This window comes from Miniopterus schreibersii (genome assembly GCF_964146895.1).
Source record: "Miniopterus schreibersii genome assembly, chromosome: 18".
Taxonomy (NCBI): Eukaryota; Metazoa; Chordata; class Mammalia; order Chiroptera; family Miniopteridae; genus Miniopterus; species Miniopterus schreibersii.
Window position 1 is genome coordinate 32,884,432 of NC_138121.1, and position 14,011 is coordinate 32,898,442.

Genomic DNA, 14,011 nt, shown 5'->3' on the forward strand with positions numbered 1-14,011 from the left:
GGCATGGTGCGGAAACGGACTGCCCCCCCTGACCTCTCTCCAGTCTGCCCTGCAGCATCCCTCCAAGTCCAGGACTCTAGGGGTTTGAGTTCCTGGCATCCCGTCGCTCCTGAGGCTCCCCCTCTTTGGAAATTCCCACATCTTTCTTTCTTCGCCTGCTGGTGCTGCTCGTTCCCCAGAGCCTGCCACAAAAGTCCGGTTTCCACGTGGCCTGCCCCGTGTCTTCCTTCCAGAAAGAGCCGCTCTGCTTGTTGGCTTGCGCAGCAGCCTGTCAGAGCAGGGGCGGCTCCCATGTCCTTCTCAGCTGACAGTCATATTGGGTTAGGATCTGGGCCCTGTCCTGCTGGGTCAGGTTCACGTGACAGAACTGCAGGCAGCCAGAACTGGCCGCTCACTCCTCAGCCTTCGAAGAGCAGACATAGGCCCTGAGAACTGCAGGGTCTCAGAGCCTAGGCATGGCCCAGGCCCACCTTCCATCAGGGAGGGAAATGCAGCAGGCGGGACTGGTGTCCTCAAGCGGGATCTGTAATGACACTGCTCATGAGTCTACCTACTGCTTGCCAAGCCCTTTCAACGTACCAGGTACTGTGCTGAGCATTTCCACATGGTCAGTCATTTAATCCCCACAACAACCCATTTTCTAGATGAGGAAACTGTAGCACGCACAGGTGAAATTACTTTCCCAAGTGATCTGCTAGGAAGTGGCAGAGCCAGGTTTCAAATCCAGATTTGTGACCAGAGGCTTGCAGGAACCTAACCCTGTATTTCCCCTGGGAGCAGTGGCTCAGTGTTCACTAATTCCGAGTCCACGGTGACTCTACAGAACGTAACCACTGTGAAGAATGAGAATTGACTATAGCGAGAGAGAGATACATGTAGATATATGTACACTTGACACTGAATTTTTTATATGAAATAAAAATATTAACATAATATTTTTATATATTTCAATTTGAGGGAGATTTCCCCCCATCACCTGCCCATGCTAATCCCTCGGGGACTAGTTCTGCCCTCTGGGGTCACAGACTTAGCCCCTTTGTTAGGACCCTGAGCTCTGTGGTCGCTGCCCACAGGCACCCGGGTGTCTGTGCTGGCCCTGCCCAGGCGGGCTGAGAGGCGGGCACGGTGTGACCTGGAGACGGGCCGCACAGACACTCTTCTGTCCTCTTACCCAGAACCATCCCTTCGTGTCCTCTGTGGTTGATGGGGTGCTGCTGACGAAGATGCCAGAAGAGATTATGGCAGAGAAGCAATTCAACTCCGTTCCATACATCATCGGGATCAACCAGCAAGAGTTTGGCTGGATTCTCCCAATGGTGAGCACGGCTGGGCCTCTCAGACTCGCCTCGGCTCCCATCCCATCAGCCTCCCATCTCTGGTCGCAGGATCTTTTCCTCCTGACCCCGTCTGGGTTCAAGGCAGCTGCCCCCTTTGCACAAGTTGACATTTCCATGGAAACCTTCTCTGGGATGGCCCAATTGACACCTGGGTGGTGGAGGCCTGGGGACCCCTCTCCCAAACTCTCTGATTATCTCCAGCCCAAGAACCCTGAAATGTAGGTGCTGGGAGGGCCGGTAGAGAGAATTATATCTGCAGATGGGGAAACTGAGGCCTGGGAAGTGGAGGAGCTCAGGAGTAAGGGGAGTGAGACCTGGGGCTCTGCAGCCTCTCCCCTCGGGCTCGGTGCTCACAGTTGCTCCACAAATCCCCACGCGGGCTCTTAGTCACCTAATTAGAACGATTCAGAGGAGCTTGCTGCCCCTTGAGGTAAAATTGACCTCTCCAAGTTAGCAAGGGCTTTCCCTTCTGTCGAAGAGAAACAAAGCTGGACGCTAGTTGAAGCAGTTTCAGGCTTAACTCAGAGCCTGAAACGAAAGGCTGGCGCCGTCTCAAGGCTGCCGCGCAGGGGCCCGTCCGTCGACGAGGCCCGGGTCTGTGAAGCGGTTCTTACCTGGGGGAGCAGGAAGCCTCTCCTGTGTGTGTCAGGAGCGGTGCTGTGAGTCGAAGCAAGGTGCCCCTGAACCTTGGCAGTTCTCGTTCGCAGGGACTGGGAGACAGCAGGAGTTGTCCTGAGCATCTGCATTTCAGAGGGCTGGCTCCCAGGTCCTTGAGCAAACAGTATGGGTGGTAGACTTACCTCTCCAAGGGCAGAGACAGGATTCACAACCGCAAAGGGCTCTGAGAGGGGCTTCAAGGGCCTGTCTGCCTAGCACCAGGCTTTGGCTGGAACAGTCAATTCTCCTGCAGCAGGAGCTGTCTCGGGGGCTGGGGTCAGTCATCCTAAGCTGCTAGGAGCCGCAGGAGAGTTTGGTCAGGCTCTTAGTGCGGAGGTGTGGATGGGATGGTTATGCGTAGAGCTGTTCTGCAGTTCTCACTTGAGACAGGTCAAAGGTTATAGGGAAGGTCCAAAGCCACGATGACAGGATTCAGGGCTTCCTTGGTCATCCGAGAGGTGTGGGGGTATTTGTCATCCACCCCAGAGCCCCATCCTTCAGCACCAGCTTGCAAAGGGCTGGGGCAGCTCCTCTTAACCTCTGCTTTGCCTTCTTTGCACCCCTTGAGTTCCTGGATATAAGTCCATTTCATTTATTGATTTTGCCCAACTCATCCAAGACCTTGCTGGTCAAGGCCCGACAGGTTGGCTGGTCAGTTTGGTTCTTCCTGTTAATTCCCAATGATTCACAAAAGCTAAACCATTTTTTTAACAGATGTTGGGTTACCCAATCTCTGAAGACAAGCTGGACGAGAAGCTGGCCGCTTCACTCTTGTGGAAGTCCTACACCGCCACTGTAAGGGGCTGAGACCCAGGGAGGGACAGGGCATTGCCTCAGATCACTGAGGATTAAGTCGCTGAGGATTAAATTCCAGAATGAAGACTGGAGCCAGAGGGTTTTCTCCCCATTTTTTGCCTTTTCCACCTTGCCACTGGGGGAGGGGAGGGTTTGCACAGGACTTGAGAGTGTCACCATAAACACAAGCCTTCCTCGCTGGCTGGAGAAGTGGTGTCACTCACCGAGGGTGGCAGTCACTTACACTCTTGATCCATTTCAGAACATCCCTGAAGAACTGACTCCAGCGGCCGCTGAGAAGTATTTAGGAGGGACAGACGACCCTGTCAAAAAGAAAGACCGGTTCTTGGATATGATGGGAGATGTGTTGTTTGGTGTCCCAGCTGTGATTATAGCCCGTGGCCACAGAGGTGAGTCCCAGAGACTGGACAGGAGGGGACATCAACCCCACCGACTTCAGTCTGTGTCCTGCCCACCCCTCAGCATAGACATATATGTACAAACTGCAGAAGGTCAGGCCTCCTAGGCTGGTTCCATGTGGCCTGAGGTGGGGCACTGTCCTATTTTGGTTTCTGCCAGAAGAAGAATCTGAGAAAAGGGTCCAAATGCAACTAGTTTATTTGGAGATGATCCCAGAAGACACTGTTAGAGGAGTGGAGAGGTGACATGGGAAGGAGAGGGAGCCAGTCGTGCTGCATGGCCAAGCAAATACTCGCCATGAACACCTGGAGCTGGGGTGCCCTGGGCATCCAGCAGGAGCCATGTCTCAGGGTTACCCTAAGTGATGAAGGAGCCGGGGTATTTATCCTTCTACGTTGGTTAAAGACTGTTCACAAGGGGGTGTTAATTCCCTGGAGCGCCGACCTACTGTACTATGGGCAGAGTGGTCTTTGCTGGCTGAAGACCTCAGGCAAAGAGCTACCGATGCTGGAGGTGAAGTCAGGCTGGCATGCCCAGAAGTAGGAATCGGTGAGGCACCAACAGCATGTGCCCCAGGGGCTCCTCAGCTGAGGTTATGGGGCCTGTGGGCTAGATGGCCAATCTTGGAAGATGGGTTCTGGAAGGTTTCCAAGGTCAGAGCCAGTGGAGCTGGGGGAAGAGCAAAAGCAAGCGTAGGGTCAGGAGGGCTGTCCAAGACCAAGAAAACCAAAGGGGGGGAGCAGTGGCAGGTGTGGGGGCAGGTCCATGCCTGTGGCCAGCTTTTGTCCATCCGTATGTGTGTGGGGTCTACCACGGGGCCTTGGGCCTTCCGGCATTGACCCAAGGCTGTGTGGGCGGGTGTGAGGTCAGGGAGGGGTGAGCTCACCGAGAGAGGAGGTGCTCTTTCTGGGCCCTTCCTTTCCTAGGACCCCTCCTTCACCTAGTCAGTAAGCCGGGAAATGGTTCTCTGGTCCACACCTCTCTGTCTATGGTGCTGGGAGGGTTTTAAAGTTCTCAGTGTCATAAACATGATAAAAAGTAGCTATAGCTGACCTCCTGTGTTTCCAGGTGTCCAGCACAGTGATGTTCATTCTAGTCACTGCTTCCCCCTCCCAAGGGTCCTGATGAAAGAGGTCAAGTCTGTTCTTTCATAAACCTGGTCTTGCCTCTTGCTTCGTGTCTAATTGGCAGTACCCCTTTCTGTAATTTTTGCTGATCCCAACCTGGACTTGATATTTTTGGCTGATATCTCTTGACTTTGAGTTCAGGAGGGGTTTTTTTTGTTTTGTTTTGTTTGCCAGGACTACACAGATTTTCTGAATGTGATTCTTTCACTTTTGTATTTGTCTCACACTCTTTTTGATTCAAAAAACATTTCTGAATATAAAATTAATAACACAGTTGTAGAACGTTTTGAAAACCTGGGAACACATGAAGAAGAGACTCGATATCACCCACAGTTCTTTGCCTTGGAAGAACCCGCTATACATTTTCAATGTATTTTCTTCTAATAAGCTTTCCATGTCTTACATATAACTTGAAAATTAATTTCATATTGTTTTTGTTCCTAGAACACTATGTGGTTGGCATCTCCTCAATGTCAATGTTTAACAAGGGGATCACGGGCCACAGAAGGGTTGATCTCCCAGACAGCACCTCTTGCCAAACCAAGAGGTGGGGAGGCAATAAGTAAATTACACCTTCCGGCTGGGATGGCAAATGTCGGTAAACTATTTTGTGGATGAATATTTAATGATGTAAGAAGTGATTACAGTCATTACCAGATAACATACCCAACATTATCCCAATTTTATTTAAATAGAAGGGATATGTGCTAAAATATTAACAGTGTTTTCTCTGGATGGTGGGATTATAAGTGATTTTGTTCATTTTCCTTTTTTCAACATTTTCCAAATTTTTACTGTCCCCAAGGGGTACCTATTGGGCTGCAGGTACCCTTCAAAGGGATGAAAAGTAGTCTGTTATCAGTGAAATATAGTAAACTGTATGTACTCGGGTGTTCCTGCGTGAATTCATCAATAGGCAGAGGGGTTTAGGTGAATTGACCCAATGCCCCTATAATAATAGCTATTTTGAGTGGATTTACCCAAGGTCTCAACCATTCATTCATTCATTCATTCATTCATTCATTCAACAATTACCTGGCTCAGATTTGTTCCACCTGCACCCTTAATCAACTCCGGGAACTTCTCAGAGTCTCTGTTTCTCTCTTATGCTGACAACCCATGTGCAGGACACTGTCTAGCACACAGCTGGCGCTCACATGGGCAGCTGCTACTGATATGATTGTTGTTTTGTGCTCAGGGCCCCAGAGGCCTTGGCGCCACCTAGCTGTGCATCCTGTGTTAATTGTGTTTTCTCAGATGCCGGAAACCCCACCTACACGTATGAGTTTGGGTACCAACCAAGCTTCTTCTCGGACGTGAGGCCCAAGACGGTGAAAGGGGACCACGGGGATGAGATCTTCTCGGTCTTCGGGGCTCCGCTTCTAAAAGGTGATGGCCCTACAAGCTTGGAGATAGGAGATCTGTGGTCAAGGCTCAGTTCGGTGGCCTTGGGCAGGTTCCTCCTTCCCTCCGGGTCTTAGTTGTCCGAATTCAGCGTGACAGGTTGAACGACAAAGGTTCTTGCTCTGACATGCACGGTGGAGAGTGTGCATGCGTGTCCTCTCATTCCTGGTCACTCTGAAGATCCAGACCGGGGCATCAGTGATACAGGGCCATGCTCCAGGGCTAAAATATCACCAGTCACATCCCACTCACAGAGCCTATCAGAAATAAGAGTAAGGCTAGAACTGGTGTTAACCTTGAACCAGGGCTAATGTACGCCCCTCTATCTACCCAACCACCTATCTACCTATCATCTATCATTTATCTAAGACTCTTATTTTTAAAAATCTAATGTATTTAGGAATATGATATTTTAGACAACCTTCCACAAATGTCTTCAATACCGTAACTATCAGCAGTTATAGACGACTTGTGTGCGACCCGCCTCAGGGCTGTTGGACACACCAGCGCCATATCCTGACTGGATGACGCCTTAGGCTCCTTGGGCTCTGTGATTTTTCAGATTCTGTGAAAATGTGGATGGATGACAGAGATTAAGAACACACCCAAAAAACGACAATCCTGGGAGGTGGGGTGGCTGTAGCAGAAACCCTGGGTGTGGCATTGAGACTCTGAAGGGGGCAGGCGGGCACAGAACACAAAGGCCTTAGCTTGTGTGCTGACCAGAGTCCTTCGCCGAGTCCCCCATCAGTAACTCTCCAGTTCCAAGTGCACACAAATGACCCAGGGTCTTCGTAAAATGCAGCCTTTGACCCAGTAGGTTTGGAGTAAGGGCTCAGATTCTGGATTTCTAACAAGCACGCAGGTGATGTGGCTGCTGCCGGCCCATGAACGCACTTGGAGCAGCAAAGGCTTTTCCTCTTCTTCCCTCCAGACGGTGCCTCCGAAGAGGAGATTAAACTCAGCAAGATGGTGATGAGATTCTGGGGCAACTTCGCTCGGACTGGGTGAGCAGAGCAGGGCAGGGCTGGGGGGCCAGGGCATGTTTGTTGGGAGGAGTAGCTTCTAACATGGGGGGTCAGACTCCTGGCTGAGACCTCCGGCACGAGAGCTCTCTGAGGACAGACTGCCCGGGAGATGGTGAGGCCCGGGCTCCGGAGGCGTGCAGGTCCTTTGGGGAAGCTGGGGGATTCCTGCAAATTGCTGAGAGTTGTTTTGACCACACAGTAGCTTTGGGGCGTTTCTATTTAATTATTTTCTGTTCCCAGGAACCCCAATGGGGAGGGATTGCCCCACTGGCCTGTGTACGACCAGGAGGAAGGATACCTGCAGCTGGGCGTCACCACCCAGGCAGCCCAGAAGCTGAAAGACAAGGAAGTGGCCTTCTGGACCGAGCTCCTCACCAAGGACACAGCCAAGAAGCCGCCCCAAACAGAGCGCGTTGAGCTGTGAATGGGAGGCCCAGCCGGCCTCAAAGATCTGGGGGGCTTTAGGGGGAATTGTACAGAAGATGTTTATGGGCTAAATAGGCATCTTATTGTCTGGTGGGAGTGGGCAGAGGCCACGGAAGGAGAACTTTTATACCCTGTGGCCTTAATTTTGGAAATAATATTCTTTTGGTGACCAAGTCAGTGTCTGTGTCTTGAGCTGGAAGCTAATCCATCCCCTTGGCAGATGGTTGGGATAGTCCACTGTCATTCATCAAGGGCTTCTCTTCTCAGCACTGTGACCTGCCCCACGGAGAAGGGCATCTCGGGGGGGGGTCACAGGTGCCCACAGAGAGAAGCCACCAGTGGAGAGGAGAGGGACAGTGAGCACAGAGGGGACATAAGCCAGGCATTGAGAGGGTCTAGTACTGAATTCAAGCTAGAAGGGCACCAAGGTGAGCACTTGACCACCTCTACATATGGACACAGGGAGGCCCAGAGAGGGCAAGGAACTGGCTCCACGTCACCCAGGAGTCATTGTCCCAACTACTGGAGCCAAACTGGGGCCTCCTCACTCCTAAGATGGAGTTCTTTCTACCACATCGCCTGGCCATCCCCAGGCTAACCCCTCCATGCAGGGATGGCACTGTCCCCTTGACCACGCTCTCTGCTGCGTCTGCCTACAGCTGCTCCCCAAGCCCCTCCAAGCTCCCGGGCACGAAACCAGCTCTTTCAACGATACATTTCCCTTGTTCTGGGAGCTGTGAGAGGCCTGAGGCTTTGAGCAGAGGAGTGGGCTAGGGGATGCCCTTCGAGGACTCTCCTTCTGGTGGCAGCTGTCACACACACAGCCCCTAGGTGACAGATACAGCATGTTCCCACCCCACCCTTCCTCTCAGTCTTCTGACAAGCCTGGAGCAGGGAGGGGGTTATTTTTATCAGGTGGGAGAAATGCCCTATCCAAGGTCACACAGCTGGCACAACTGAGTGGGCACACGGGAATTGGTGTCTGTTTTCAGATCCTGGTGGCTGCAGCAATTCGGTCCTTGGGCCGTCAGGTCCTTTCTGCTCACCTGTGCACTGGCACCAGGGACAGAAAGGAAGGCAAGTTAGCTAGTGACCAGAGGCTCTGCGGTTAGACTGTGGGCTCCTCAGTGTCAGGACCAAGGTCAGATTCGTTTTCATGGTCCCCAGCAAGTGACTGGCAGTAGAACTAGATGGACGGACTGATTGATGGCCAGCCAGATGCTTCTTCATAAGGCGGAGGTGGACAGCAGCCTTCGGTAATCTGGCGATTATGCCTCTGAATGCTCTAATAATAATAGTAACTGAGATTGTGTGTCTTCATGATCAATTACTTTTCATATTAACTCAAAGACTCTTCACAACAACCCTTTGAGGTACATACTTGATATCAACCCAGTGAAGGTTACACAAGGCCCAAGAAAACTTAACTAGTAAGTGACAGATAAGACCAGCTACATCGTTTGCTGTGCAAAAATAAAACCAAGAGAAAATACTCTTATTTTAAAAATTATTAAGAATTTAAGATGGCAACAGCAGAGCATTAAAGCAGAGCCTGGAGCCCTTCTGAGGGAGAGGGTCCCTGTGTGGCTGCCTGAGCCCTGGAGACAAAGCTGGGACATGGACCTGGGCAGTCTGTCTCCAGAGCCTGGGTCCTTAAGTGCAAAGCAATCCTTCCTTCCTACACTGGACAAAGGTCAAAAGTCCTTATCTGGGCTTGTCCTGGCCTCTAACTTCATTCCCCTACTCCGGCCAGAGGCACCCATTTGGCTGAGGGTGATTCTCTGCTGTCCTCTTGTGGGCAGTGGCCATATAGCCGCACCTGCCTCAGGGGTGGAGCCAGGGCCCCAACCCCAGACCAAGACTCCCAGCGAAGTGCTCAGTAGCAGTGACTGCCTGTGCGGACACATCCGGGACAGCCTTCAAACTGGTCTCTTGCAGATTCTAGAGTTTTAACCATGCAGGGGCTGCTTGGGTGGGAGCTTCCAAACCTCATTCCTTCTTCAAACAGAGATTAACTGCCTTCTGGCCCACGTGTCCTTCCCAGCCTCCAAAACAGGACCAATCCAGTTCATGGCACCAGGGAAGTGCTCAGGAGAGTCCACTCACATAACATGTCTCTGCAAAGGCTGCCCTTTGCCTGTCGCCTGGGCTGACCTAAGACTCCTAACTAGTCTCCCTGCCTCTATTCTCCACCCTGCAGACCAGAAGGACCCACTCTAGTCGCCACAGTTGTCTCCGCCTCTCCGCACACTTGCCCTTTGCCATGTGATTTGTGCTCCACTTGTTCAGCGTCTAGGCGGGCCTCTCGCGCGCTCCCGCAATAGTCTGGCGGGAGTGGTGGGTGCTGTGCCTGCCCCAGCTCCCTGGCGCTCCCGCAATAGTCTGGCGGGAGTGGTGGGTGCTGTGCCTGCCCCAGCTCCCTGGCGCTCCCGCAATAGTCTGGCGGGAGTGGTGGGTGCTGTGCCTGCCCCAGCTCCCTGGCGCTCCCGCAATAGTCTGGCGGGAGTGGTGGGTGCTGTGCCTGCTCCAGCTCCCTGGCGCTCCCGCAATAGTCTGGCGGGAGTGGTGGGTGCTGTGCCTGCCCCAGCGCCCTGGCGCGGGGATGTGCGGAGGGCTAGGCTAGGCTCTGAGCCGGGCCAGGAACAAAGAGCCCTGGTCCTGGCTTCCGTCGGCCTCGGCCTGGCAGCACGAGTGTGTGTCGGTGACCCCTGGTGGCCACAGCGCCCCGATTCCATTTTGATCAGCTTCTTCCATTGGTTAGGAAGGGGCTCTGTCAGCCCAGGGAAAGAGCGGCCAGCAGGGGTGGGTGGAGAGCCGGTTCGCTCGCCTCCCCGCCCGCTCAGCCAGCTTAGTGGCGCCTTGGGGAACGCTCACCCCGGGGCTGTCTGTGCTCCCCCGCAAGACCTGAGTCCTTGAGCCCGAGCGGGAACTGATCTGAACCCACAGGACAGAGACGCCCTTGTCTGTGGCCACTCGGCCCATGGTGCTCTCCGCAAGGAGCCCTGTTGCCAGCGGATGCTGGGACCTGGGGGGCGGAGAGCCTCAGGAACGGAGGCCCTGGCCAGTGCCCTCCCCATACCCTCTTCCTAGGGCAACCCTGATTCCCAGGAACAAAGTCGAGAGGTTGCCAGGTTACGTGAGTCTGGGCAACTCGGTACAGGCAGGGCCTGGGTGAGGCCTGAGACAGCTGCTTGTGTCCAGAGTCTAGGGGGACAGACTCAGCCGCCCTCTGCCTCCCCCCTTCTTTCTTCCTGCTTTTCCTGCTGCAGGTGGGTGAGATGTCTGCAGGGGGTTGGCCATTTCTCTCTCTGAGCATGGGGACCACATGCAGTGGGGAGCGGGACAGGGACCCCAAGGAGTCCGAATCCATGGGGACTTTCTTAAGTATCTCCGGGGCCATTTCGGGCTTCTGAGCACGTCCAGGTGGAGGCCCTCACTGAAGTTCTTATTCGGAACCAAGGATGCCCTGTCACCCTAATCTTCTTGCTTCTTGACAGACAGCCCAGGGGGACCCTCTGTCTGGCATAAAGAACAGAGAGTATGGGGTTGGGGTGTGTTTGCAGAAGGCCAGCAAAGGTATTTTCCCTGGGAGACAGAAGACCTCTGTTCAGATGAACTCTCTTCCTGTGTGACCTGGGCAAGTCATTTGTATTCTAGCACACCTTAGGCACTTAAATACATATACATGCATTCCTATACAGGTGCTTATACAAGTATGTGTGTGTATATGTACATGTGTGTACGTATATGTACAGATTACATACATGTATATACATATAAATACATACATTTATTTTTGTATAAGTATTAAAAAGAGTGTGCCGGTGCTAGTTGAGGACCCATGGCCCTACCAGCCGGGCCATGTTATGCCTTTGTATCTGGGGATCAGGAATATGGCAGTTCAGAGAGGTCAAGAGCACAGGCTGGAACCAGACTTTCTGGGTTCAAATCACCAACTGGTGTTATTTCACCTCTTTGTGTCTCAGTTTCCCCCAGTTGTAAATGGGGATAAAGATACTGCTTTACAGGGTTACTAGGGGGACTCAGAGAGATGAGATTTGTGAAGCACTCGGGAGAGGAGCTGGCCCAGGAGAGGCCACGTCTTTGCTAATTAGAGGCCAGCTCCCCGCACTGGCCTTGTCCAAGGTGCTGACGCTCCTCAGGTCTCCATCCTGGGGATCCTTGGCCGAGAGACAGGGATGGCCCCACTCTCTCTTTGAACAAAGCCAGGTACTCCTTGCGCCCTGTTTCCCTTCTAATTCCAAAACTCCAGTGGGGTCTCTATAAATTTAATTGCCTAGCTAACGATTCACATATTCGCTCTGACGCTCCATGATTGTGCAACTCATTTAAAATGTGAGCTTTGCAATGTTTTTACTAGTGTCTGAAGTGGGTGTGCCTCAAATCTCAGCCCTGCCCTCTCCCTTCTCTCCAGCGATAGAGTACTGTTACTATCAAGTGACTAGAGATACTGGAGATGGGGATCAGGGTTCAATGGCAACTACCAGGAGAGTTTGGGGGGCTGTGGTGCAAGAACAGAAATTTAAACAGGGACCTGGAAATGAGTTCGGGGTGGGCAGCAGGCAGATGGCTTGTTGTTGGGCTGACCATGGCCTTCTAGTCTGCACCAGGCCACTGTGGCCATGGGCTGGGCTTGCTTCAGGCCTCCCCTCTTCTGACCCTTAGTCTGCCCGTCCTAAGTGGGGACTCTGGAGTAGAGCCTGAACTGCAGGGGGTATAGGGACTGCCATTCTCTGCTGCAGAAGTAATGGCTCTGCTGCTCCTGTGTATGTCCAGGCCATGGCCCCACTGGGGTCTTCTTTGGGGACAGAGATGATCTTCCCCGAGTTCCTGAAACCAAACCCCTTGCCTTCATGCCCTGCTAGTCTGGGCCAGCTCAGCCCCTCCCAGCCTGGGGGGTTGACAGCGGAGTAGCTGATGCACAAGACATGGGAAGCTAGATAGCTGCCAGCTCTTTCAGAAGTCCCTGTCACCACTTCTGTCTCCTCTGAGGTCAGGGGGGGCCTGAGCCGCGGCCCAGCTGGAGGAGCAGCTCCCTTGCCAGCAGCCTAATGGGGGCTGATAGCGAGGGCACATGGGGCAGCCGCGTCCTGCAGGAAGTTCACTGCTGCCTGGCAAGGCCTGTGAGGCTGGCATTTCTGGAAGCTTGAACTTCCTGCACAAGTGTCCACGTGCACTCAGGCCTAGGGACACTCACAGTTGGCTACCAGACCCAAATTCAGACCTCAGGGACACCACCCCAAGGAGAGGACACAGGAACAGAGGCACTATTTCAGCTGCATGAAAACATTGTGGTAACTGGGCTGCCTCTGAAATGGGCATGAGTGGAAACAGACATTCGTTCTGTAGCTGGCATGTGCTGAACACAGAACAAGGAGCTGTGTAGCTGGTGCCATTCTGGAGACAATATGAACAGCCAATCTTCCCAGGGCCCCACGAGGTGGCCACTATTGTCTTTCCCATGTGTTGGTGACAGCCTGAGGCCAAGGCAGTTTAAGCACCTTGCCGGTTTTCGCACCGTGAGCGATGGAACCGGGCTGTGCAGCCAGGCACCGTGGCTCCAGGGAGGCTGCTCTCGGTGCCCTCCTGACAACTCTCATGCCGTCTCATTCCCACCCTTTGGAAATAAGAAACCTCCAAGGTCTTGTGTAACTTCCTCCAAGATTCCACAGCAACAACTGGTAGACCTGGAGCTCAAAGCCAGCTGGAGTCTGACTCCAAATCCTTTGTTCTTTCCACCAGACCAGGGCAAACCGCAGCCCGAAGGCAACTGCAGCTTACCCGCTGTTTCGTCCACACGGCTGCTTTCATACAGAAAGTATTTGCCAAACCCTGTGGGGAATCTGTAGGATAAATGAAAGGCAGCAACTCCCACGTGTGTCTATCAGTGTCTGCTTAGAAAGGTAGTCATTCACATCTTAGTGTGAATGCTAGCTCCCCGAGAGTATCTCATAGAGCCAAAGACAGAAAGCACTTTACAGAATCACCTAATCCAACCTTCTCATTCTACTGATAGGGCAACCAAGGTTTAATTATGCCTTTTCAATGTGGCCCAGTCATAACATCAGAGTAGCTGGTCCCAAGTGGGCTCTGGGAGCCCAAAACATTTCCATAACCTTGACTCCTAACAGCAATGACCCATCCAGACTCACCTTGATGGTTCTATTTGAGGCTTCATCACAAAGTGAACCTTCCCAGTCCCTTGCAACAAGCACTCACTTGATGTCCAAGACTTCAGAGCCTTGCTGTCCTTTCCAACAGCTCTGGGCTACCTGTCAAGACTTAACTGATAGTCCCACGTCATTTCCAAACATAATTATGGGAGCATGGACTTTGTGTCCTTCAGTGGCTCTGTGACCTTGGGTGGGTCACTTCTCAACCCTGGTCCTCCATTTCCTCATCTGTCCAGCAGGCAAATTGTTCTCGGTGCTGCCCAGCTTGCAGGACAAAATAAATGACATATTTGATGTGGGGTGGATTCAAATGGAAAGTCAATGTGATGCAGGCTGATGGTGGAATTCAGCCCTAGAAATGCAAAAGCAAAGCTAAATAACCAACCTGGTGTCACCTGGTCTCCATGTTCCACTTAAATACAAATGTGTCAACCTCAGAGGTAGGATTATACATTTAAACCCCTTCAGTCTCCTGCTCCGTGGGTTATAAAAAGAGTTATTTGAGCGAAAGGTGGGCCGCTATGAGCAGAAGCTCTTGTGTACTAGCTGGGGGCTGATCACAGACAAACCTATGTAATTTGTAGTATTTTACTTTTATGGCAGAAAGAACTCCACTACCAGAT

At 52.5% G+C, this 14,011-nt stretch overlaps 1 protein-coding gene across 5 annotated transcripts in view; it reads left to right on the forward strand.

Annotated features, from left to right (window-relative positions):
• Positions 1-7,370, forward strand: part of CES1 (carboxylesterase 1) — a 34,363-nt gene extending 26,993 nt beyond the window's left edge. For all 5 annotated transcript variants that reach the window (XM_081118582.1, XM_081118580.1, XM_081118578.1 and 2 more), the window contains 6 exons: positions 1,176-1,316; positions 2,709-2,789; positions 3,052-3,199; positions 5,594-5,725; positions 6,675-6,747; positions 7,009-7,370. In XM_081118582.1, coding sequence (XP_080974708.1) covers positions 1,176-1,316; positions 2,709-2,789; positions 3,052-3,199; positions 5,594-5,725; positions 6,675-6,747; positions 7,009-7,192 — 759 coding nt within the window. In that variant the 3' untranslated portion in view covers positions 7,193-7,370. The remainder of the gene's footprint in view (positions 1-1,175; positions 1,317-2,708; positions 2,790-3,051; positions 3,200-5,593; positions 5,726-6,674; positions 6,748-7,008) is intronic.
• Positions 7,371-14,011: the final 6,641 nt, after the last annotated feature.